The 26,287-nt window shown below is 39.4% G+C and overlaps 2 protein-coding genes across 2 annotated transcripts in view; both read left to right on the top strand.

The window, feature by feature from the left end:
• Positions 1–4,869: 4,869 nt before the first annotated feature.
• Positions 4,870–26,287, top strand: part of RP1 (RP1 axonemal microtubule associated) — a 318,221-nt gene continuing 296,803 nt past the window's right edge. Inside the window, exons 1-2 of the mRNA XM_074985790.1 lie at positions 4,870–5,514; positions 6,936–7,107. Coding sequence (XP_074841891.1) covers positions 4,870–5,514; positions 6,936–7,107 — 817 coding nt within the window. The remainder of the gene's footprint in view (positions 5,515–6,935; positions 7,108–26,287) is intronic.
• LOC142009132 (oxygen-regulated protein 1-like) lies at positions 12,115–17,730 on the top strand. Its single transcript, XM_074986693.1, has one exon. It carries the CDS (start codon positions 12,115–12,117, stop codon positions 17,728–17,730), a length of 5,616 nt encoding a protein of 1,871 aa, XP_074842794.1.

Raw genomic sequence — 26,287 nt, 5'->3', positions numbered from 1 at the left:
CTGGAAGGTGAGCAGTGTAATTCCATTTGTTGTCATCTATTTGAGACTTAAATGATTATTTTAGTAAGCTATTTAAGTTAAGAAATAAGTATTTGTAGCAAAAAAGCGTCTGCCACATAACCATACCATAAGTGGATACATATTGTGTAGGACGTAAAAAGCAACTCCAAAGCAATATTTAATATTGCTATAAACATTGAATGTACAGGATAAGAAGTAAATGCCTTCTGAAAAAATCATTGTGATATTTAATAGTGCTAGCTGAAAAGCAACCTTTCTTGTAGCTAGCCCACCAAGCTAGTAGGGAAAGCTGACTGTAGCCTGATTAAGTAAAGAAGCATCAAATCAGATTATACCTTTGGTAGTAATTAGATGGAACAGTTACCATCTGGGGACATGGTAGTTTCTTTAAAAAAAAAAAAAATCAAACCATGAAATAATGAAGCCACAGAATGACATAATCCTTCTCTGGATGTGGAAATAAAATACAAGTTCACTCAGTTTTATAATTCTTGTTTCAGTGTTCATTCTTGAATAGCAGATGTCTTCCTGGGTGGTTATCTGCACTTGTCTGGAAAGTATTTATGGAGGAAGAATGGTATGGGAAGAAAACCATGGAATTATTTAAATTGTAATTACTGAATGATAATAATTACAAATGTTCAGCCCAGTTATCATAAGCACAAACAGAAGGACGTGATCATTTGATGACTTTTCACAATTGAGAGAGAGAGGGAGGGAGAATGTCAGGAAAAACTTCTATACGCTGAGATCTGTAAAAGTGTGGAACAGTCTTTCCCAAGGTAAGAGATGGAATCTGTATTTCAGGAGAAATTTAAAGCTAAAAGCACTAGAAAAATATCTTTGAGAGGACAATGAGACCAAGGAGATGGATTGAATTTCCTAAGAGACTTCTGATTCTGTAACAACATTGCTAGGGAGATGGATCTGGGAAAGAAAATTGACATTAGAAATAAATAGAAAGGTAAAAAGAAAACTAATATTGAGTAGATTTGCTGAGTGAAATGCTAGATTCTGTACTTTGAATAATGGCTACCTAAAGTAAACCCAGTCACGGATTAACATTAGCACAGATTAAGCAAATTGATTGTGATATTTTTATAGCAAGGCTTTCTTAGGATAAGATTGAAGACGTTCATTTCATGAGGCATGGTCAGTTACACTTATATTAATGTAAATATTTGAAAACAAGATGGTTATCACTTTATTTACATAGGATGCGACTGTGGGTGAGTGTAATAAAATGTTCCAGTACAAAAATTAACTATTGTGAAAAATGATTGCTTTCTGTAGCTTTGGATAAACTGGTTAAATTTAATCTTTCTCTCTCTCTCTCTTTCTTTTTTTTAAAGCATGGAAACATTACTGTAAATTCTTAAATTGAAAGGTGTTTAGTGTGAAACAAAGTGTCTGAGTTCTGTTTTGTTTTCTAGCAGAGTAACATTCCATATAAAATGGAGATGTATATAATTTAAACAGACAATTTTGTTTTGTTGGTTTTTTTTACTTAATTTAATTTATGGGTTTTATAGTTTTAGAAATTAAGTTTAAATGAAGATAGTATAGTAGTAAAACTATGACCTCTGGTGTGAAATAAGGTCTTATATAATACATAGCTTTATCTCCTTTTAGAAACTGTGTAAGATGCATAGAAAAACCTTCTGTTATTTTCCAGAAATAATTGGATTAGGTTTAATTGCTAACATATGTACAAACTAAAAACATATCCAATATACTAATGCAATAATGATTAAATTCTAAAGTACTTTAGAATATTTGATTATTGTAGTATTTTTATATTTCATGAGGGAAGGCCTGATTTTCTGCTAGTTGATTACTTTTCTGTGTATATAACTATTTCATAATAGCTGATCACAGGTATTTGTATTTTTTCATTACCTTTTGTATGCTTTTTGTTTGGTTGTTTTTGGATTATAATTTCTTGTATCCAGATCCAGTCTAAAAATTATCTGTGTAATAAATAGTCATTTAAGTGATCTCTATTGAAAACCTTGATCAGTTTCCAAAATAGAATAACTACCTGAATAAAAATTTCTGAATCAAATTTTAATGACAATAGAACAGCATATTTTAAAAGCTGTTATGAGTAGGTTTCGAAACCCTCATGAGCAAAACTGTCCCCTGAATGATTTTCTTAGCTGTACTAATAGTTAAGTAGTTGAGGAAAAATCTCTTCCACGCAAGTAATCTTCCTCTTGGGAAGTGGCATACACAGAGAAGGAGGAGATAAAACCCAGTCTGTGTAACCTGAGAGCAGAGTGGAGGATGGCTGTGATTCCGTCAACCATTGATCAAGGCTGATATTCCACATGTGCTGGAATAGTAGCCTAAGCCTGTGTCTGCCAGTTGAGTGGGGTGGGAGTTAGGGGTTATTGGGGATGCTCATAAGCCATGCTGCCACTGATTCTCTCATTACATGTGCACCTTTGCCTTGAAGCCACCGGGGCTAAATTGGTGCTACTGTGAGAAATATTAACTCTCACGAGCACATCCCCTGAGAAAGTCCATGTGTTCTGAGGGGAGCATGGTGTGTAAAGTGGCTACTCCCCAGTTACATTGCCCATCCAGACTTACCCTGCCACCAAGTGAAGTGACACTGACAAGTATGAGGAAAGCATGTAACGTTAGCTGCATTCCTACCTTCATATTTTTTCCCCTGTTCCACCCTAAATGGGGGAACACTAGGCCTCTAGAGTCAGTAGGAACATTTTAATGTAAACATTATATAAAGCCCATGACTACTTTGAATGCCAATAGTTTCAAACTTGGGTTCCTACTGTTGGATATTGAAATCTATACTGAGGCAGCTAATGAATGGGCCTGATTTTCAGAAGTGCTGAATATCCAAATCTCCTATTGATTTCATTGAGAAGTGCAGTTGCTCAGAATGTTTGAGAAACAGGACACTTAACTAGGTGCTTAATATGGATTTGGATGTCTGATTTTAGGCACCCAGGTTTGAGATTGTTGGCTGGACCAGTAAACATTTTTCTGTTGACACAAAAATTTGAGTCCACCAGGTCAACCTTGGCCCAGATGGTTCTGACTCAATCTTTAGAGTTATTTTTGGTTTGACAACATGTCATATGTGCCCTTTGCAGCACAGATAACATAATGCAAACATAGACGTATTTTGGCTATTTTATTTTTAAAGAGGAAAAACCAAAACACAACATGATTTGACAGGGAGACCTAAGGCCTCAACCTTAAACCAAGCTTGTCAAACATGACCTTCCCATGAACTTCAACTGTTTTAAAGGTGGGAATGTTTTCTTATCCATCCCAGAGCTGTTGTATGTAGGTGATGAAGTATTTTCTTTAGAACAAGGCATTTTTCCCAGTTTCATTAAGAAAAATGTTTAATAGCTGAAGGAGGTAGTATGCTCCTGTATTCAATCTGCCATCTGCCTCCAAGTGACATAGTTTCATTTAGGCGATTTATTTTTAGAAAACACTCATAGAAAAAACACAAAGTAGCTCACAAGAGTGCTATATGCATTTATATGAAAAGAGTCTTTGAAAGGGACATTGGTTTTGGTAGACACATCTTTTCTCCAGGCTGATTAGTTCATAAGCTAGTTTTTTTTACTCCAGTGTATGTTGTGGCCAAGGCAAGCCAACTATTAAAATGCAACACTGCTATTAAAGAATTGTAACTAAACTGAGTGTGGAGTGTATGTGGGTGATACACGGGAGGAATGATCTTTGTTTTGAAGCTCATGGCCCATGTTAGCATTGCTTTCAGAAAGAGTGTGTCGCTTAGATGACCAGAATTTTACAAGTATCAGAGAGACAGCCGTGTTAGTCTGTATCCGCACAAACAATGAGAAGTCTTGTGGCACCTTATAGACTAACAGATATAATGGAGTATAAGCTTTTGTGGGCAAAAACCCACTTTGTCAAATGCATTAGTGCTCCAACATATCTATTAGTCTATAAGGTTCCACAGGGCTTCTTGTTGTTTTTTCAGAATTGTACAGCTCATTCTAAAATTTTAGCAACCAAAAACTGCTAGTTTTAATAAAAACCAACAGAAGTGGCTTTGTCTTTATAAAGGCTTACTCTAATTTAAACCTTTGTCCTCCTAGGAAAAAATAATTTTACATTTGACCATCAAGATTTCACTCAGCACAAATGCAAATATTTAACTGGTCAGGCTGTGTATCTGGAAATGGAAAGCTTACAGTAGAAAAGCAAATTATCTGTCCCAGTTCTAACATGGATGGTTAACTATAGCCAGGAAAACATGACTCTAAAATACTCAAATTAGTATCACTGGAATGGAGTTGAACCGGTGTAAAATGGTGTATTTGTGATCAGAAGAAAAGCTGTCGTCTTTCAGCTTTTGCTTACCTTGGCCTGAATTCTGGCGCGTATCTCTGGATAAACTCTCCCCTTCCGCTGTAGAGTTCTCTACTACCTAATGTGTGAAATGCTGCCATTACATGGATCCTTAAAAAGAAAATCTCTAATTACCATTTGAGTCTGACAACGTACCTTTTTCTAAGCAAAGTGCTGTTGCACCAAAACGATAAGAGATGTGAAAAAACATCTTGTGACTGGAGAGTTACATTGTAGAGTTCTGAGCATACCTGAAGTAAAGCTACACTAGTGTAATCCCACAGTCGTGGAGTCTTTGTGGAATTTAGAGATAACAGCTTCCACCATATGTTAGTGATTTTTGACAAGATTTTCTGCTGTTGATTTTTCTTACAAATTTGCCTTTTGCATCTTTCAGAACGAAGACTACATTGTTACTGCACTTGTGAGAAAGCTTTTACAACTATCTCCTCCTCCTCCTCCTCCTCCTCCCAGAGTGCTGTCAAAATGAGCGAAACACCGTCGACCAATTATTCAATGCTTCAGCCCAACTTTTCTGAGAGTGAACAGACTTTGTCTACACGTCACTTCAATGTTACTGAACCTGTTGTGGCCAAACGAATCTGTTTCTATAAAAGTGGAGACCCTCAGTTTAACGGAATCAAGATGGTCATTAATAATCGATCTTTCAAAACATTTGATGCTTTGCTGGATAATTTGTCCAAAAGAATTCCAATACCATTTGGGGTGAGAAATATTAGCACGCCACGTGGGATACACAGCATCACTAATCTGGAGGACCTTGAAGATGGGAAGTCTTATATTTGTTCCGATCAGAAGAAAATCAAGCCCATTAATCTGGAGCAGGCCAGTAAGAAGCCATTGCCCTGGCAGATCAGCAGGCCTGTTAGTGCCCGTCGCCGAGCAGTGCAATTAGCCAGGGAGAAGAAAGATGACATTGTTCAGGATGACGCAGCTGTAAAAATTAGAACCCCTAAAAAGCTGCTTGTTTTCAAAAATGGTGACATAAGAACCAGGGCCACTCTAGTTCTGGACAAGAAGAATATGCAAAACTTGGAGGCCTTTCTGGATTACTTAAGTGAGTTAATTCAATATCCAGTTGTGAAGTTATACACTACCGATGGCAGAAAGGTGAGAATAAATGGCATCACATATGTTTTTTACTGTTTTTGGTTTTATAATATTACCAATGAAATCAAATGACTTGGTTGCTTATATGACTGGCCACCACTCTGACCAGTGTAAGGTCCCCTTTCCACTGACCATCTGCTGCCTTCCTTGTAGACCTGCCTCTGTACACCTCTTCACTTTCAAAAAAAATTCTCACTTTTGAGGAAAAATACACTCATACTGGGACTTGCATGTTGAATAGTAACAGAGAGTAAGCCATGCTATCAAAACAAAAAGCAGTCAAGTAGCACTTTAAAGCCTAGCAAAATAGTTTATTAGGTGAGCTTTCGTGGGACAGACCCACTTCTTCAGACCATAGCCAGACCAGAACAGACTCAATATTTGAGTCTGTTCTGGTCTGGCTATGGTCTGAAGAAGTGGGTCTGTCCCACGAAAGCTCACCTAATAAACTATTTTGCTAGTCTTTAAAGTGCTACTTGACTGCTTTTTGTTTTCATACTGGGACTGTACTTCCTGAAGCCAGGGGATTTTAATTCTAGGTTTTCTTGGATGCCCACTAGCTTTCTCTTAAACCACTTCTTTCCCTATGGCTGGGTCTACACAGAGCTCTGCTCAGTGCTGCTGCCGACAGAGCTATGCAAAGTGAGCTTCTTGGGATTGCAAATGGCTGCTTATTTTGCATACTCCTGAAGCTCATTAACATAGCCATGTGAGAGTTTGGTGCTGGCAGAAGGAGGTGCTGGCACTGCAAAGGCCATGTGGACGTGCCTCTGCCAGCTAACCCCACCTCCAGCACCAGTCTCTTATGCCTGACACATTGCATCTTTCAACTTGCATTTGGGGAAGGTGTGATTTCTGTATTCTCTTTCCACAAACAGACGAGAAAGAGAGAAAGGGGCATGTTGTCTGCAAGTTAGCAAAGCACAATCCATGAGGCTCATATTCCTTGAATGGGTGGAGCAGTTAGTTTGGTACCTACTAATTATGTTTACTTTTCAGTACACAGCCACTGACTACCTATACAAGAGCCCAGTAATATATTTTATGGCTGAAGAGCCTTCTCTTCACTGACTCTCTCATTTCGTTGCTTCTGATTGTCTCCACGTTGGGATGAATCCAAACCCCATTTCTAAACTTCTGACTTCAGGGAAATATTATAACCAGATCAAAACTGAGCTTCTCAGTATCATCTTCTAATAGATTTACCCACACACTCACAAAGAGGCAGGAATTGTGTTACCCAATGTTGAAACACATTCAGCTCTGGAATAAAATCAAGCTCTTTGTAATAGTCTGCTGCAATGCTATGGAAGTATAGAATAGAACATGAAGGAAAAGCTATGTGGAAAGAATAAATCTGTTATATCATTACTAGTTGTTGCTGAGGCAGAGAACTTGATTTGTTGTTGCTTTTTCTCCAGGTTCCTAACCTTCAGTCTGTGATCTTGTGTTCTGGAGCAATTGTGGCAGCTGGAAGAGAGCCTTTTAAACCAGGGAATTATGATCCTCACAGGTATTCACTGCCTGCTAAATGGCCAGGACTGTCCAATCGTGTATACCCCAAAGCAGATGCCAAGTCAGACAGCAGAAATAGTAAGTTCCTTTAATTATTCTGTAATTTCTCAAGTGATCTATTGCTTTCACACTATAATGCAAAAAAAGAAACCCGAGCAATCCGATCTGGATCAAGGGTTTTCAAAGACGACCAATTGGAACAAAAGTATTTATTTTTCCTCACATTTCCTCAGAAGGCATGAGAAAGATCAAAACATTAATCTTCTATTTGGCATTCAAGTTTCTGTTGAAAAATCATCTGGCGTATGTATTGCTTTTCAAATAGATTTATCTGAATTGTGTATAAAACTATAACAACATATTTTAAAATGTGCTACCAGTTGTTAAGCTATCCACAGCATGCTTTGTGCATACTAAAGAAAGGGTTAAAGAAAACGCATGGTACAAAACAGAGGACAAATGTATGGCTCACCTATAGCTCAACTTTCTGAAGGAGTGATTGCTGAGCAAATATATTATCATGCAGTGTTTGGATGTTAGCTCACTATATCCTGGGCAGCAGGTGAAGGTGCACCTGGGGAAGGCAAGTCAAACCTCCTCCCCCTCCCATCTTGAGGCCCACCCCTCCAGCCAAGAGGCCCTGCTCCTTCTGCGACCTTCCCTTCTAGGTATTGTGGGGAGCTGGCTGCTGGACCATGGCCCCAGTCCTTCCTGGCAGCCAGGGAACTGGGCTGCTACACCACAGCGCCAGCCCTCCCAGGAGCTGAGGACCCAGACTGCAGCCGCCTCACCCTGCCCCAGCAGCCAGGGAGTTGGGCTGCCATGCTACAGCCTCAGCCTTGCCAGGGGACAGAGACTGAAGGCAAGGGAAGGCATTTCCTTCCCAAAATTACCCACCACCCATGAACCAAATGTAGGGGGATATCTTGTCATATTCTTAATTCCATATGTGTCAAAGCCTAATTAAAGCACACTGGGAAAAACAAGGAAATAAGCAGTTAAATCAGCTGCCCTCTGAATGTTTCAACCTCATTCTTTTCCAACATTTCTCCCACCTCATCCTGAAGAGTCACTGTGTCACATTAACTTTATTTAGTGGCCATGTTCATGTGTTTTCATTTAAAAGAAGTTTAGTGTGACTTTCGTAAAGTTACAATGCAACTTTCGTTGGTTTGTGTAAGTGAGGTACATTGTCAGATTCCTGATTATCTGTCTAGCTTCTTATATAATCCTGCTATAATAGTATTTGAGCATGTCAAAATCTTTAATGTATTTGTATGCACAAAACCCAAGAGAGACAGAATCTTAAAAATGGCTTTAACAACTTGTCCAAGATTATATAGGAAGTCAGTGGTAGAACAGGGACTTGAAATTGAAATGCCTAATTTTCAATTAGTGCCCACAATAGGACACCATAGTTCCTCACACCTTGTGGCCCACACCTATTTTAACAGTACTTTTTGGGTAGAGTTACGTGAATGGGTGATTTCCCTTTGTCTCCTCATGAATCTGCATGATGAGAGAGAATGAGGTATTGGGGAAGCCAGGTTTGGGGGATGTGGGAGAGGGAATCAGGGATGTGTGGATCTGGGGGTAGATCAGGTCTGTCTGGAGAACCTAAAATGGGGGACGAGCGGGAAGCACAGCAGTTCTGTGCTAAAGCATTAGCTCATCTAGGACTTCCTGATGCTGTTGGCTCTGCTCCCTAGTTCACCTAGACACCAGCACTTTAGTACTAGAAATGAAGCAGCACTTTAGAAGTTTATTTTTTCTGTTAATTTTCCAGGGTACTTCTGCCTTGCTGTGCTGAGGAGTCTATGTAGAATCAAATGCCAATTCCTCTGCACAGAGACACAATGTTCTCATTTACCTCTAGATCCCCACACCCAATGCCTCTACTCAGTATCTCATGTTGCCAAGCCTGCTCTCTTTAGTTTTTTCCAGCTTCCACTCTACAGCCCATCCTGATGTTTCTTGTCCCACATGTCTTGACTCCTTGGTCACCAAGGCTATGCGTACTGTATAGCTGATGTGTTAAGAGAACAAGTAGGAATAGTCTTAGGAATAGGAAATGTCTACAGAAATAAAAGCTGTCAATACAGTTTTCTCCTTCATCTAAATTTTTGCTTTAGTCATGGCTAGGTTGACAGCATTAGAATATGGAAGTAGCTGAGAGAGCTGGAAAGGTGCATCAGCTAATGTTGGGAAAATGTAGTTAAATCAAGAGGAATAAATAACTCATTTTGTATTCTACTTTGAAAATTCAAAACTGTCCTATGTTGGAGATATCATCATGTTATACTAGGGTGAAGTTCAGAATTTTATGGGACTTTTGCTGTTTCCATTCCATTTCCAGAGGCTAGTGAGGATGAAATTTTTATTTACAGAAGTGAAAGGTCTGGTGTTTGGAATGGGACCCAGGCTGAATTTGCTGTCACTTCTCATTCAGTTTCTGTAAAAGACTCTACAATGGAAATCTAAAAGAGGCAACACATCTGAAATTCTTTGTGTATGTAACAGTTACATGGACAGTCATGAAGTCATTCACACAGATCCTTTCAGGGCCTACTCCAGCAAACTACATGCTTACCTTATGCACACTGGTACAGTCATAGCCTGAGATGTGCCCATTTGGGTTACAAGAAAATTTGAATTTACAAGGTGTTTCATTTAATACCCCTACTTCGTCTTACGAGGCATTTCCTCGAATTTACAAGGATACACTACTGTGGCTGGTCTGGGTCTCTGCCTTGGCGCTGCAGCAACGGTGTGCCTTAGCCCAGCCAGCAGCTGCAGGCTCCCAGGCGCTCCTGTAAGACGTGGATGCTGGGCGCGCAGCCCTTCCCGGCCCCGCCCCTGCTGCTTGCCCTCAGGGGGCCACTGCCGTCTGCCCTGCACAGCTGTGCCTCGGGTGCCACTCGCTGCCTTTCGTCACATTGAGCACCTTGGCCGCCGCCAGCGGGGCCTCTCCGCCACGCAGCCCCACATGAGCGAGGCATCGCCCCTCACCAGCTGGGGGCCCCCTGTGCCTGCCTAGCTCCCCACGCAGCCAGCCCCTGGCACCGCCCCCTGCCCGCTTAACCTAAGCTGAGCTCAGGCCGGGCTGCCTCCCCATGCCCTGCTCTGCCCTGCCCATCCCTTGCACCGGCCCCGCTTCTGCAGCCGTGGGCAGCTACTTAGTTTTGCGCCCCCCTCCCAGGTGCTCTTCCATTTCTGTTCCCCTCGCAGCCCTGTCTCTGCACCTGGGACATCCCCTCCGGCCGTGGGCTCTGCTTCCCAGGCCGCACTAGTGGGAGAACTTTTCTGAGCTCCGTGCCTCTCCTGAACTCCTGCTTCCTACTGCAGCCCAATCACCACATCCTGGTGGTGATGCAAAACAAGGCAGCATTGGCTTCCTGGCAGATCTCCCTCCCCATTTTTTGTACTGTAATTAATGAAGAGAAAATGCCTTGTTAGGTTGTGTTATGATAACTAATGTTAACTATCGTAGTAATTGTGTTCATTTTAACGGGATATGGTGGTGTTTTAGCATAAATGGGTGTAAATTTTGGGGCTCAGGAACTCATAACATTTTTTCCCATTGAAATTCATGGTAATTATGTTTTCGACTTACGAGAATTCGCCCTAAGAGGGGTTTTTCAGGAGCGAATTACCCTCGTAAGGCGGGGGAAGACTGTAGTTCTATTAAGTCAAATTAATGTTAAACATGTGCTTTGCTGGACTGTAACTTTAATATAAATTACAAACCACTACATAAAATGACTGAATGAGTATCATTACCAATTAAGTCTTGATGTAACTCTTTCTGAATTTATAGTTGTGCCACACACATTATTTTACCTATACACATAAAAGCACGCAAAGTATAATGAAGGCACACAATTTAGAAAATTCTATTTAGTTTTCTCCAGGTGTGCTTTTGGTTCCTCACCTATTATTTTCACTCTCTAACACTTTTTAGAAAAGACAGATGCGATCTTTTTCTGTACATAGGTGCTGGAGCTAGGTTTGAAGTTTTTTCTAATATATACAGAGCTTATAGTTTGGTTCAATGGCTCTTGGCACCTTCACTGTACAAATTCCAACACCCCTGTGTCAGTATCAAGTTATGACAAAGTAATACAGACAGACATATTTTAGAAATACCTAACTCTGTGCAGAGAAGTGCATTAGAAGCCTAATTTGCATTCAGTGGATTTTGGCCCAGATCCTGGAGAACTGTAACATATAGTTCACCTTGCAACTGCATGAAGTAAATTAAAATAAATGACATAAAGATCTTATTATAAATATTTGGTTCACATTTTAAATGTAAACATATGTAAAAGTACATTCAAAGGGCCCAAGTTTACATCCATGAGTAGTACTCCATGGGACTACTGAGGTGACTGGATTAATTACATAAGTGAAAAGTATAGATTCAAGCCCAGAGAGATCTAGTCTTCCCTTGACTGACTTGTTGTAGCACCAATTAACATTCCAATTGCTATGCACTGCATGGACATAGATCCATTAACGACTATTAAATCAGTTAGAAGGAGCGTAGGAAAATATCTTAGGGCCCAATCCTGTAAGGCTCTGTGTGAATCCGGAGGGAGTACAAAGCATATTCAATTTACCAGGTCAATGGAATAGGGAACATTTGGCATGCCTCAAACTATGGGCCTTAAAGATTAATTGTAACACTGGTGTTAGAAGGGTCATGCTACAAAACAAAATAAAGACAACTGCACGGCAATAAAGTTCAGTCTTTACTCTTTGTATGCATTCTGTTTTTGTGTTTTCTTTTTTAACAAGTGTTTGGAAATGGGTTAGAGAAAATAAACCCCTCACTATAATAATTTTCCTTACAATAATTTATTCAATCACAATGCTCACCAAAATTCCCAGACCTTTCATTGGGTTCTTTTATACTAATCATATTTTGTTTTCTCTTTTTTTTTTTCTATCTCCTTTCTTTGCTGCCTGCCTGCTGTCTCTCCATCTGGATGTTCATGTATGATGATTATCTTCTACACTTTCCTTCTAATTTTGTGAATTTCAATTTGGGTGCTTTCAATAAAAATATTGAAAGTGAGTTCACAAATGGCCTCAAGATCTCAAATTTACTCAGTTTCTTCTGATAAAGGTTTCAGCAATGAGCACTCAGATGTTTCTTACATTCCTGATAATTATACGGGCTTAGCAGAAAATCGTTCCCATACTGCTGAAGATTTATCAATAGTGAGGTCTGAAGATGATATTGAGAAATCAGTCCATGTTAATCAAGATGGCAGTATGACAGTGGAGATGAAAGTTCGATTCAGGATAAAAGAAGAAGAAACCATAAAATGGACAACCACTGTCAGTCGTGCTGGTGCTTCTAGTGATAAAAACATCAAGATTTGCAATTCTGCAGTAGGTGCAGAAGATCGTTTATCTGATGTAAATATTTCAGCCTATATAAAACCCACAAAGGCTCCAGCCTTGGAGAACTACATGAATACTGAGAATGACTCACTGTGGCAGATTAACACAGAAGCAACAAGTAAAGAATCAAAGTCTGATTTAAGTATTTCTGACCATAAAATATGGCAGAACCCTTCTGCAAACATGGATGTAAGCAACGTGTTACAGGACAAAGTCAAATCTTATTTTCATAGGCCTCCTACACCTGGGCCAAGAAGAGTGAGACAAAAGAAAGCATTGGTTGAAAGTGTCACTGTAATATCTGACAAAAAGGTTCAGGAAAAGATAAGACAATTCTCCTACAGTGAGGAAATAGAAGATGGGGAAGGCAAATCTGAGTATTGCATGGTCACTCATTCCAGCAGTAAAACATCAAGTACTAATTCAAAGCTTAATGAAATAAGCAACAGAGATTTATTAAAACATTCTTTAGAAAAGAAAAAAGAAGAAACTCTGATTAAGTTAAGTCATACAAGTCGTGGTTTAAAAGAAGCTACAAATACAAAGACATTAGCTATGCGTGATGAAGATGGATTGTTACAGAACATTTTGGAGAAATCCATTGTGGAGGAAGCCATGTGTAATAGTTTATTTTCAAGCAGCAAAGCTAACATCAGTGGCTTCATACCTTCATCGACGATATACCAGGCAGCTAGGCCACTTTCAGCAGACACCATCCACTCTGTTCATGACCACTGTGGAATTAAAGAAATAAAAAGATCGCTGAGTTCTTTCATCAGGTACTCAGAATTGTCTCAATCAAAAAGTGAAGACAGACTGTGTAACCCATCTGCTGCATTACTTTCTTCTCAAGGTTCCTGTCACTCAGCCTGTACTGGAAACAGTCAGACTCGGACGACGATGGCAGAGTGTATGAAGGCTACTTCTGAGAAAATAAACCTGACAACAGGATCCTCTCCTGCCGCTCCTGAGAGTGAGAAGCAATTCAGTGGCACCAATGAGTATGATATGACAACCCATTTCACTGACAAAAACCAAACTGCATCTTCTAACCACAAAAAGAAGAAGAAAAAGAGAAAACCACAATATGATTATCTGGAGCAAGATGTACATTTGCACCAAAATCAACGCTATAAGGAGAGTGCAGAGGAAGGAACTATTGAGAGTGAGGAAATATCTCATCAGGCGCATGACACAAATGAAGGCATTCAGGAATTTACAACACGAATTAGAGATACTTTCTCTGAAATATGTCAGAAAAAAGCAGTGGCATTTCCTGTCAGAAACTGTGATGAATCTCTCAGTTCAAACAAAAACTTATGTCCTGAAAATGAGTTATCTCCTCAGGTTTCTGTGGAAGTCCAACAAAATGAGTTCTCTAGTAAAAAAATAAAAGCTAATAGACAGGCATCCAATATAAAATCCAGATCAACTGAACAATTTAGTTTGCCAGTGTCTGCAAAATCAGAAGAGGGCCTGACAATGGGAAAAGATGATGATTCAAAAAGTGAAACTGAATATAGCCAAAATACACCAGGTACTGAAAAAGAAGACATATGTCACAGCATTAATTGTTTAAAACAGACACAAAATTCCTTAGTGGCATCAAAGCCATTGTCAGATGTGGCAAGTGGTAATAATGTAGAAATAGAAAACGAGAATGCAATTTCAGATAGTTCGTATAAATCTTCAAAGAAAGAAAAAAAACAGAAAAAGAAGAAGTATCCAAGCACAATTGAAAGTACAATAAATATGGCAGATGGAGTTAATAGCCTAGGTCCTCTGAAACAAGAGGGCTTTCCAGATGAGATAACTGAGTATTCACTGGAAAACTATGTCCAGAACTGGCTGCAAAATACATATCCAAATGTTGTTTTGCCTCCAAACAAATTAGCTCCCATAAATAGAAATGAAAGAAATGTGGCAAATAGTAACTTTTTTCATTCTCCAATGGAGAATATCACTACTCTGTCAGATAAAGAGACTAAAGAAATAGCAAATGAAGTGGACCTAACCAGAAAACCCAATCTGATTGAACACCATTTACTAAAAAAGCCCATGGAACCTCTCAGTGAAATGGGAGCTATTCAAGACTCAGATAAGTGGTTATATAGAAGGCAAATTGGCTCTTTGACCAATGCTGATACAAGTATAACAAAACAGGAGAAATATTTCCTACAGTCAGATTTCCAGTATGATTCTAAGCTACAGATGTTTAATGAAATGCATGCAAAAGATAAGTTGCAATCAGAAATCAATACTCAAGATGTAAGTCCAAATCAAAGCAAAAGTGCTGAGGTTGCTGTTCAAGTTGATTCCAGAATTTTCAGTAAGACTGAAACTGAGGCTCAAAAGGATTGTGTGTCTAGTGGGTTGCTACGCCAACTACAATCAGCTATGCTCAGCATTCAAAAGGCTCATACAGGCTGTATAGAAAAATCATGTGATTTTACAGATTTTTCTTCTTCATTTCTTGGATCTCCTCCCAATCTCCTCTTAGCTTGGCTACTTGCACTGAATCTAAAAGAGAGTTTGAATGGCATGTCCAAAGGGGATATGCTAAAAGCTACTTGTAGCTGTTCTGAAATATTCACACTGTTACAATTTCTAAAACAAATTGCAGTCACAGATGAAGCTGAGGACTTAAAGGATGCGCTCTCAAATTTGCAAGAATCAACATCAAATCATTTATTACACTCTGGGAGCAGAACAGAAAAGCAGGAATCTGCAGATTGTCATGAAAGTCCTTTTGGAAATGTTCCAAACTTTCATGAAAGTGAAAACCCAAATAAGATCTGCATTCTGAAGGATAGTATGAATTCAGAGGAAAATGCTGATGTACAACAGCTGACTGAAGAATATAAACACTCCGATTTAAAGAAATACCCTAGTGCATCAGCAGAAACGTCAGATCTAAATGATTTGAATGTTCACAAAATACCATCAGATAGAAAATATGATAATGCTAATTCAAGTAACTGTAGTCTTACTTCAAATGTAGAATTATCCGAAGGAAATGAAGAAGTTGATAGTTCATTACCAGAATCCCAGGATAAAGCCACAGATACATCATTCAATAATGAAGAATCAGGGACTTCAGAAGAGCCTAACTCAACTGTTCACAGTATAGCTTCTAGTGATAAAAGTAATATTTTAGATCTACAAATTTCTGAGGTAGAAGATAATACAAACATTAAAAATGAGCAAGAGGACATAGAAAAACCAAACGAGCACTATAAATCAGCTGCTGAAACCTCTACAGAATGTGACTGTGAGGAAAACAGTTCACAGGAAGAAAAGAAAGAAAATGGGACTTGTGAAGAAACCCCTGAGAGATTATCTACACCATCACCATTATCTTTTAGTTATGAGTCAAAGCAAATTACAGAGTTGGATTTACCTGAAGTAGAACAGAAATTGAAAGTAAAACTGATAGTAAAAGAACTGGAGCATGCAACACATTCAAAACCTTCATCTGAATTCAAAAAATGCGTTAAAAGCCCTGCTACTTCTGACTGGTCAGATTATAGACCAGATACTGATGACAGTGATTACAATTTTAGGGCATCCAGTGACTTCACCAATGAAAGTGGGGAGGAAGCTATATATGAAAAACAGTATAATACTGGTTACATTAGAAGAACTATCGAACAGCTTTATGGTAAAGAAGAAGCCTCCTTTAAGCCTACCTTTCACCCTGCACATCCATACATGTCCAAAGTTCTTCAAAAGTACACTGAAGAATCTCAATGTACAATTATGAAAGAAAATACTTCCATTTGTCAGGAACATACTACTTGTTTTGTTCAGAAAATGTCCAAGTCTTCACTTGTATCATATGAAAGTCTCGAAGAAATAAACAAAGGGAGTAGTACATGGAGAAGAGAGAATTTTTCTTTACCTGCAGCAAAACTCAGTCTTAGTGGAGAGATGACATATTGCAGTGATAACTGCTCAGTGCAAAGTACAAAGCAGTATTGTCAGTCAGGTGTACCTGCTGATGAAGATGAAGGAATACTGATCGATAAAGGCAAGTGGCTTCTTAAGGAAAATCATTTGGTGAGAAGATCACCACCTGAAAAGACTGGAATGTATGGCAATTTGGACACAACGTCAGCAGACACAATGTTTGACAACAATAGTGGTGATGTCCCATATTCTTACTTTGGGAATCTGAATCCGTATTCACCATACAATGAAATATCTTCTTCAGAACCTGAAAATACGGCTAACCCCAATGAATGTGGAGGCAACTACTTCATTATGCCTCATAATAGTGATTCAGAGCCTTTTCCTGATTTGAACCTGAAAAGCAAACCTAGCCTCGGTGATGATACCTCTGTTCTTCATGCGGTAAAAAGAGAAAACAAGAATTTGTCATTCACAGTGTGCACTACTTCCACAAATGTTTGTATAGAGGCAAATACTAATTATCCAGTCTTTACATCTGTGGAATTTAGATTACCTGATAATAAGGTGCATCCTCTGGAAGAGCCTTTAAGTGATACACCTATAAAAACCCAACCAACTAATGACAATAATGTCAACAGGGGAGCTCTTGAGGAACAAGATTCGCTGGATAAGCTTCATGCTATTTGTGGACAACATTGTCCGATACTGATGGCCATCATAAAACCAGTTAATGAAGAGAATAGAGGATATGCCTATAGAAAAGCATCTGACATCGAAAATCAATTGGGCCTGTATTTGGTGACCAAAAAAGCTCAACATTTGCTGTTGCCAGGCAAAGACTTCATAAGAAACAAAAATAATCCTGTGATTCTGAAGAACAACTGTATTAATAAGATTGCCAGTGATATTTTTAATAGATTTTGTGCAAATAATACCTTAGATTTCATTAATAGAAATAACATTGAGATTCTTGTATCCTCAGGTCTAGGAGAAAAAAACAAGCTAAATATGTATGTGATGGAGGATATGAAAGTAAATGTGCAGGATATGAATATAAATAATGAAAATAATGTATCAAAACCAGTAAACAATGATATAATAGTAAATAGCGATAATAAGCTACCAGATGCAAAGCAAAAACTATACCAAAATTCAAGAGGTAGCCTAATTCAAGTTCTTGAAGAAAAATCTGCTCCCTTATTGACAGATATAGCAGAAGGCTGCCATTCTGAAACATTTCACAACAGTGACATTACCTTAAATAACACTGAATGTAATGTGTCTAAAAATTTGGAAGAAGAAAACACCTTTGGTACAGAAGAGAAAACTCTCTTTTGTGTAATGTACAATAACAGGAGCAATGAAGAGAAAGATGCATAATAAAAATATTGGGTAACTGACCACTCTGCCCAAATGAACCTTTGTGGGCCGTGCCCTAAGTATACGCCCATTGAATATGATGCACAGGCCTAGAATGCTTACCTTTTTACAGCACTGCAGAAATACAGATAATTGGCTAACTTCTGGGGGGAAGGAGGGTGGGTAGGAAATAGGAATCAGAACCAGCCTCCTATATGAGTGATGTCATAAAAAAAAAAAGACAGTTTTCCTCACTGATGCTGTTGTATTTATTCCTTAAACATAATTGGTTTCATTCCAATTTTAGTATCTCAGGAAAATCAACTAATGCTTGTTAGAATGAAGAGTTTTGTAACCACATAGCCACCAAAGCTGCAAAATAAACTACTTATACCTCATAAAATTTTTAGAAAAAAGCTGGGAATAATCTTTCAGACTTTGTCTGAACTGCAAAATAAAATATGGTAGTTAATTTGTAAGGAAAAGTAGATAAGTACTGTTCAGATCCTCTCAGAAGGTGCTACAGGACTGCTTGTTTTTTGTTCAAATGTCATTGTGTTACAATGACAACTAGCGAACAATTGTCATGGTAATTGTGTGCGGGTTTTTAAACCAAGATTAATACTAAAAGGCCAGCCATTCATATCTGTTAAAGGCCAGACTCAGAAGATCTGGCACCAGGGTAAATAAAATAAACTTTTTCTGCTTCATCTAAGACCACCATATTTAGGTGAGATTTGTCTCTCTGGGAATGGAGTGGTGTTACTGCCTTTGTTATCCATTAAGATTTTACAAAGGTGAATGTCTCTGAAACTAGATAGTCTATGTGGAACCTTATCATGGAGCCTATTATTTAGAGCACTCTTGTAACAAGATTTAAAGAGGGCTCTTCCCCCTTTCTCCCATCAGACAGAGCAGGGAGTTGAATTTGGATCTCCCAGATCCAGTAAATAAGTTGGTTACTTTACTACAACAGACTGATTCTGATTCATGTATTGCTGACCCAAGACATGCCCTCTTTGAGCCACAATTTTATCTCAGAGGGAGGAAACAAATTGGTCAATATCTCCCATTTGCTAGATCAGGTAGTTCCTTGCCTAGCTTTCTGGGTTTTTTGGATTGCATTTTAGGATGCCTAGACATGCACAACAGGCTTTGCGGATAGCAGTGAGTTTCTGTGAAAGGTGCTAAGATGCCCAGCATTGCCAGGTCTAAGCTCCTTAGTGGATCTGGGTCTTTTTGCCATTACACATCAGATTCTTGTACTCATTCTGACTCTCAGGCCTGACATCAACCTTTACCAGTACTAGAGTTTGCTAAAATACAGTAGTCCAGGTCATCCTAGCAAGAAACACTATTATTGCTCTTTTTAAATGGCAATTCAATTTATTATTTCACTAATGAGCTCTTTTATATATGACCCATGCTCATTTTTGTTTTCTAAATATAGTAAGCTAGTAGATGCACAGAAGTATAATTTAATATATTTCAGGAAGTTATGCTCTGTTTTTAGAAATGCAGATGCCTGTTTATAGAATGTGTTTTTTGTTTTTTCATGTAATTTCAAAGTGTGAAACTGGAAAAATACTTTATGTACATTGTAACGATAGTGAATATTGGAGTCCCTGAGGCCAGAGAATAATGTCCTTGCCCATGCTGAAGTCAGTCACTTGTGACGTAAGGTCTTACTAAGTAGGAGTTGCAGTAAGAGAAAATGGACTGTGCATAGTCTCTGAAAGTCCAGTCCAGTGGCAGCTATATCTCTGTGTAAATATTTGATATTTTTCTATTGTTTTGTTATCTTTGAATTTCTTTGTAATCTGTGAAATAAATCCACATTTATTATAAATAAATAAATAGTACCTATTTCCCCAGTTCTCATGCCAATTTCCACATTCCACTTGGATTCTCAAAATTCTTTTAGGACTGCATAGTGAAGATTATAGATATATTTCAGCTGTTTTAGATCTTAATTCACAAATAAAGCATTGTTTAAAAATGTTGAGTTTGATAGTATTTTGGTGAAATCCAGCCAGGAGTCAAAAGCAATTGTCTATTTTATGTATAAAACTTTCAGAAAAGTCCACTGTGGGAATGGCTGTAAATGAAGGGTTAAGCAACCCAACAACTTTTCATGGTCATTTAGTCCTTCTTCATCCCATACTATCCCCAATCCTTATTTTATGTCACCCAATACCTTAATTTATTTGGATTTTCAAAAGTTTTTTGGCAAAATTGCTCTCAAGAGATTACTAGGCAAATTAAGTAGTCAGGGAAGAGAAGTAACGTCCTGTCATGGATTAGAATCTGGCAAAGAAACTGAAAAAAGAGGGGAATCCTAGCCCCACTGAAGTCAGTGGATTTTTGCCACTGGGACAGAATTTTACCAGTAGAGAGAATAAATGGACACTGCTGAGCATGGCTAACAGGAGGATGTTCCAAACACCCATATGAGAGAGATCATGGCTATGCAAAAATCTGACAAAGATGTGGAGAGTCATTGGGGATGGCTCAGTGAACATTCTGCTCAGTGTGAAGTGGCATCAAACAGCAAATAAAATGTGAATGATGTGCTAGAAAGCAATGCAGAAGATGTTGTAATGTTTGTATACAAATTGATACTGAACCCTCATCCAGCACACTATATTTGCTTCTGGTCACCTTATTTCAGACGTGGTCAATATTACAGGGCCAGGTTGACATAAGGCAGCTGATGTGAACCTAATGATGCAACTGCCTGCACTATAATAGTACTCCGGCTGATGTAAGTCGCCCGCTACACTGACCCCGTAACTCCTCCTCCCTGAGAGGCATAGTGCCCAGGTCAATGGGGCTAGGACAGGGGTCGGCAAACTGCAGCTCCAGAGCTGCATACAGCTCTTTAATGAGTCAGTTGCAGCTCTGGAGGTTGCTGCTGCTGACTCTTCTTGTGGCTCCCTACCCCACTGCCTTGTAAACAAACAAACAAATAAATAAATTCAGCTGGTTTAAACTAACTGAATTTAGGTTTTTTTTGTTTGTTTTTGTTTTTTGTTTAAGCGGCAGCAAGCAAGGAGCTGCAAGAGGAATCAGCAACAGCAGGGGAACGAGTCTAGCGAAAGCCGCAACAGGGCGAGCCCCGGAGAAAGCTGCGCAGGGGGGCTGGGGAACTGCACCGGGTCCAGGGAGCCCTGCAGAAAGCCGTGGCAGGGACCCGGGAAAGCCTCAGTGGGGGCCAGAGAGCCACGCAGGAGTTCACAGTGGCAGTGTGACTCCATGAGCCCTGGGACAGAGCAGTCTATCTGGCCCCAGAGGGGGGAACTAAGGGACACTGTTCTGCGTCCTCTCCCCCACACCAGCATCTTTCATGTTGGCCGGCTCCACCCAGCTCCCTCCATCCGTCAGCTTGGTGCAGGTCAGCAGTGTGGTGCTAGGTAAGGCTGGCAGTTCTGGGGGCTGAGAGGGGAAGGGAAGGCAGTACAGGCCTGGGGGATGGGGTGGAATTGGGCTGCTGGGTATCTTGTGGGGAACTCCCATGGCCTCTGTCAGCCCATCTACCTGCCTCTGTCATAGGCCATGAACATCTGTCTGCAGAGCTCACAGGACTACATGGCGGCCTGGGTGCAGGAGGAGTACATGTCCAAATCTTCTGCCTTCCCAACATGACTCCCTACCCCACCACAATAGGGAACGGCCCCAAGGATCTCCTAATAACTCAATACAATTAAATATTAATGGTTATTAAAAATTCTGTTAAATGCTGAACAACTTATTTTTAAATAGCAAATGATGTGTGATTTGGAAACATTGGATAATTCCCACTTTAGCATGTGCAGTGCATTGTGGGATATGATAATGTATCTGTGTTTGATCATGTTGCTAACAAAGTCTTGATTCTGAAAAGGAAAAGGAAGCATGTGGCATTCCTGGTGTGAAGGGCAACACACATTTTAAGAAAGAAAATCGAAATTAAATGTGAGGTAAAATTGGCATAATAAAAGTGGGCTCAGGAGTGAAAGTTGGGAAGACAGTGAGATATGAACACACGTGAAGTGTGAGGAAATAGAATATGTTAAAAGTTTGTGAATGTCCTGCAGTAAATATGTATCACATTACAAATCATTGTGTGTGCACTGTTCTTAAAATAAAGGTTATAAAAAGTGTGGTTTGACATTATTTATTAAGGACCAGATTGTATTCACATGCATTGAAGCTCTTGAAGTATTGATATTATAATCAAATTTGAAAAAATGGCTGTTCTTGCTATTTTGGTTGCAGACTCCTGAGTTAGGATAAAAGATAAAGGAGTTGAACATTTCTGCTTCTGGGCACAATACAACCACTGAGTGGTTGGACAGCTTATGCCATAACTGTCCATTAAAAAGTTTCTCGAACTGTCTCCCAGTGCATCAGGTACTGACCACAGTCTGGCACCAAATTCTAGACTATATGGACTACTGGTGTAGCAGTTCTTATGCTACTCCATTTCTAGAACTGTAGAAACTTCAGTAGGTTTGAAGGTTCAACAAAACTGTGGGCAAAATTAGGTTCAGGTATGAAGGCATGGAGAATTTTTTAATAATGTTTTAATAATCATTTAGCAATCAATCAATATATTGGGAACAGCAGCAATCACTTTGGTTAAAATGGTTTGCACGGTGGTGTCCAATCTAATTCTTTGGTTTTGGTTATTTTTAATTTTCTTCATCTTTACAGATGACATTTTCCGCTGTTAGTCTGTTTCAGAAGGTGATTTTTTTGGCAGCTGCCTTAGAGCTGAAACTGTTGATGTTAGAAAAGTTGTTGGCTATTTGCATATCTCTTGTTCTGAGAAGTGGCTGAAAATCTTTTGCTTATACTTCAAAGACTTTTGGAGTCAAGCAATGTTAGCCTGAAAAAATTTGGAGTGATTGAAAATGGTACTAGAAAGGAAACCACTCTACATAATGGACTATGAAGGTCACAGCTACCCCACCCTCTCATTATGATAAACTTGAGGTACAGTCTGCTGATGGGTGAGATGGTTCTGAGAATATAAGCCGTAAGTAATACAATAAACAGCTAATGAACATTTACTGATTTCTAAGATTGGTATATTCAGTTTGAAAATAAGAATGAATGAATGAATGTTACCAATTTTCAATATCCAGTTTAAAAAGGCATTTTTCTCCCATTACTTTTATGAATAAGACAAAAGGAACCAATGCAATTTTATTACTTAACTTATCATTCTTAAACATGTTTCCTTTAACTTTGATAGCCCTGATGTTGTCAAATAGCGTTAGCCCTATTACCATATTAATCCAATGTAAGAATTAAAGGGATTACTTAACGAAGGCAAAGTTTTACCAACCGTCATCATCTGAATTAAGTTGAGATGTCAGGTACACGTGTCCAGCCTGACTTGCACATTGTACAGATATGTTGACTTAATGCTTATAAATGAGGTCAACATGCAGGATTAAGCAGGGGTGCAGTATGGTTGTCTGTAATCAGAGCATACTCATGCAATCATGGGAAAGGCCAACACTTCTGATAACAGTCGACAGTGGGTGAAGCTGCTGCTGCTTAGGGAGACAACCTCCCTTAGCCTGTGGCCCCTCCCATGCTCCATCCTTGTGCCGCACAGATGCCTTCCTCCTCACTGTCCTACACTCTCTCTCCTATTTCCCTTTTTTGCCTGCTCACTCATTCTAGCCAAATCCCTGAGCCCAGTTGTAGCAAAGAACATTTGGGGGAAAAAAAAAACACTTTAGATTTCTTTTTAAAGAACATGGAGCAGGTTTCCCACTGCATGCCAGATTGTGAACACTGGACATGCAGAAGGTACCTAATTAAAAAGCACTAAACTTGGAAATAAAAAATGTCAATCATGAGTTTTTTGATATACTCTGAAATTTGTCATATATCTCATAGAACTGGAAGGAATCTCAGGAGGTCATTCAGTCCAATCCCTTCCCCTCTCAGCAGATCCAAGCACCATCCCTGACAGATTTTTTTTTTATATCAGTTTGCCCCAGATCCCTAAATGTCCTCCAAGGACTGAGCTTATGACCCTGGGTTTACAAGGCCAACACTTAAACCACTAAAAGGCTCTGTAGTAAGGGCAAGGCAGTTTTCCTACAGAATATAATATTAAGTATTATGGAACATATTACACGACCCTTTTCTGTTTTACATTTTCTTAACCAGTATTTCGAAGCTGGTTTTATGTTTTAGATTAAGCCTTCATAAAGTAATCACTCCAGGTTACTACATATTTTAAACTCACTGAAACAAAGACATTATTTTAAATTAACCAGTCAGAGCAGTTTAGTGTGCTCATAACAAAGTTCATTGTTTTTGAGAAAAGGGAACGCTATTTTTTGTATGATTTTAATAATAGGATATGTGTATGAAATTTAACTGTTTGTTAAAATGTGTTTCCAAAGATTTTAGGCACATCAAAGGGACTTTAAATCTTAGTAAGATACTGATTTTGGTGGAGGGGTCTCTTAAAATTAGTTCACCAAGTAGTCAGAAGTAAAAAGGAAACTCCTTTGTCCAGCTGTCTAGGAGACTAGAAATAGTGTCCCTCTAAGGGTGTGAACGTAGTGTGGGGGTGCATAGAAAAGACAGGAAGACTTTGGAAGCAAGTTTTGTACTATAATAATAAAAAATTAAAGTGTGTGTTTTAGATAAGAGTGGTCTTTTAGAGAACTAATTTAAAAAACTAAACGTCTGATGATCCAAGCATTTAAGGCTAAAGCTGAATACTCTATTTGCACATTTAAGTATCTATGCAGGGATTTTTTAAACATGCAATTTTACAATCTTCACCCACAAACTACTGAGATGTTTAAAAGCAAATTTTAAACTAAGGTTCTGTGGACATCATAATGCACAACTGGTTTTGCCAATAAATGGGGTTGGCACATGCATGTTAAATGGTTTTATTACTACAAAAATGACCTGTTTTGCAGGTTCAGTGTTAAGCTAATCAATCTGTGTGCTGGTGGAGTGTCACTTCACCTGTTAGGCTAGTGAACGCTGCCAAACAATCTGGCAGCTGGAGTGGCCTGCTATGGGAGAGCCTTCGGGAACTGTCAGAATAGGGATTGGAGGAGGGGAGAAGTTGAGGCTAAGACCCAGGGGAGGCATTGCCTCCTTTTGCCTCTCATAGCAGTGGTGTCCAAAACAAATATAATGGTTCGCTGCCACCCCCCCACCAGGTGCTTCCCCCCACCCCTGAGCCAGGCACTTCTCTGCCCAGTGACATTATTCACTGGAGCCACCCCACGGCGGGAGCATGCCGGGGCTAGAGGAGCCATCTCCACTCCTGCCACCACATGCTTGTCCCACCATGTGGTGGGGCATGTGACCGGAGCAGCTGGAGGGGCGCCCCACATTCCACACACTCTGCTGCCGCGTTCACCACAAGTGGCAAAGAGGGAGAGTATTGGACACGATGGTCATATACCCTCAGCACGTGGTGCAAGCTTTATAGACTATGTAACCAAATCAGGCACGGGGAAAGAAGATTACACCAGTGGCCTGTTTTCCTCTAGTGTTGCAGAATGCGTTTCTTCTATTTGTTTCTGTTCCTTCCTTTTCTCTCTTGCAGCTTCTGTTCTTGTTGCTGTGCTGTTGGCTATTCTTGAACTTTTTAGACCTTTTTAGTTGAATGAGATCTTTCAATGAAGATCTATATGCACTATGGAAAAAATACTGAGTAATGTATCCTGGGTTCATAATATATGATTTGTTCCCCGCTGTCTCAGTTTAATGTCTTCAAACTGTGACAGTTCTTCGAAGGATGGGAGATTAACCTGGCACTGAGCATCTATTCAGCAGTTTGTTTTATAATTTAATAATGACAATATAATTATTTAGCTGAGCTGCTGGCACACACATGTATAACATTACTCAGAAAACCCTGCTGCTATCCAGGGGCAAACTCCATCTCTTTCAAAAATTAATGAATGCTGGATTGCAGCAATAATTTATTGTAATAAGTGCATATTTCATACAAGAGTGAAACTTTTTAGATCCCTGTTTTTAAGCAAGCTAATTTCTACCATATTCTGCCTGATTACACACTGTAATGCTTGGGCCATCTTTACACCAGGGATCTCAGAGCATTTTAGAAACCCAGTAAATAAATCTCAGAACACTGATGTAAGGTGAATATTGTGGGAAAACCACAACAAGCCTCCATGGGAGAAGTTTAAAATTACTGCTAGAGCCACTACTGGCATCCACATAGGTTTAATGGTGAAGGCCAAATCCTCAGCTTTTATAAGAACTTAGGTGTTATTTGCACAGGGATAGTTAAGCATGCAAGCAAGGGCTTTTCAGTAGCCTGCCAACCACCTGTGTGGGGAGCCATGTAAGCAAGCCAGGAGCGAAATAGTAAGAGACAGTTGAGGAGAGGCAAAGGGTGTAGGTATTTGGGTTACTGATCTGCCACATCTGGCTGACAGACCAGACACAGACACTTCCGTCTCCTTGAGATTCTCAGCTGCAAACATCTTGGTGTTAAGCATCTGAGCCAGGTCGCCCTTAAATGGTTTCAACCAGTTCATCATCATCATCATCAATAACCGTGGGCTCAGCGCCC

Source organism: Carettochelys insculpta, chromosome 2, assembly GCF_033958435.1.
Source record: "Carettochelys insculpta isolate YL-2023 chromosome 2, ASM3395843v1, whole genome shotgun sequence".
NCBI classification, from domain to species: Eukaryota; Metazoa; Chordata; order Testudines; family Carettochelyidae; genus Carettochelys; species Carettochelys insculpta.
Note: the sequence above shows the minus strand (reverse complement) of the source record. Positions and strands in the feature narration are given on the sequence as shown.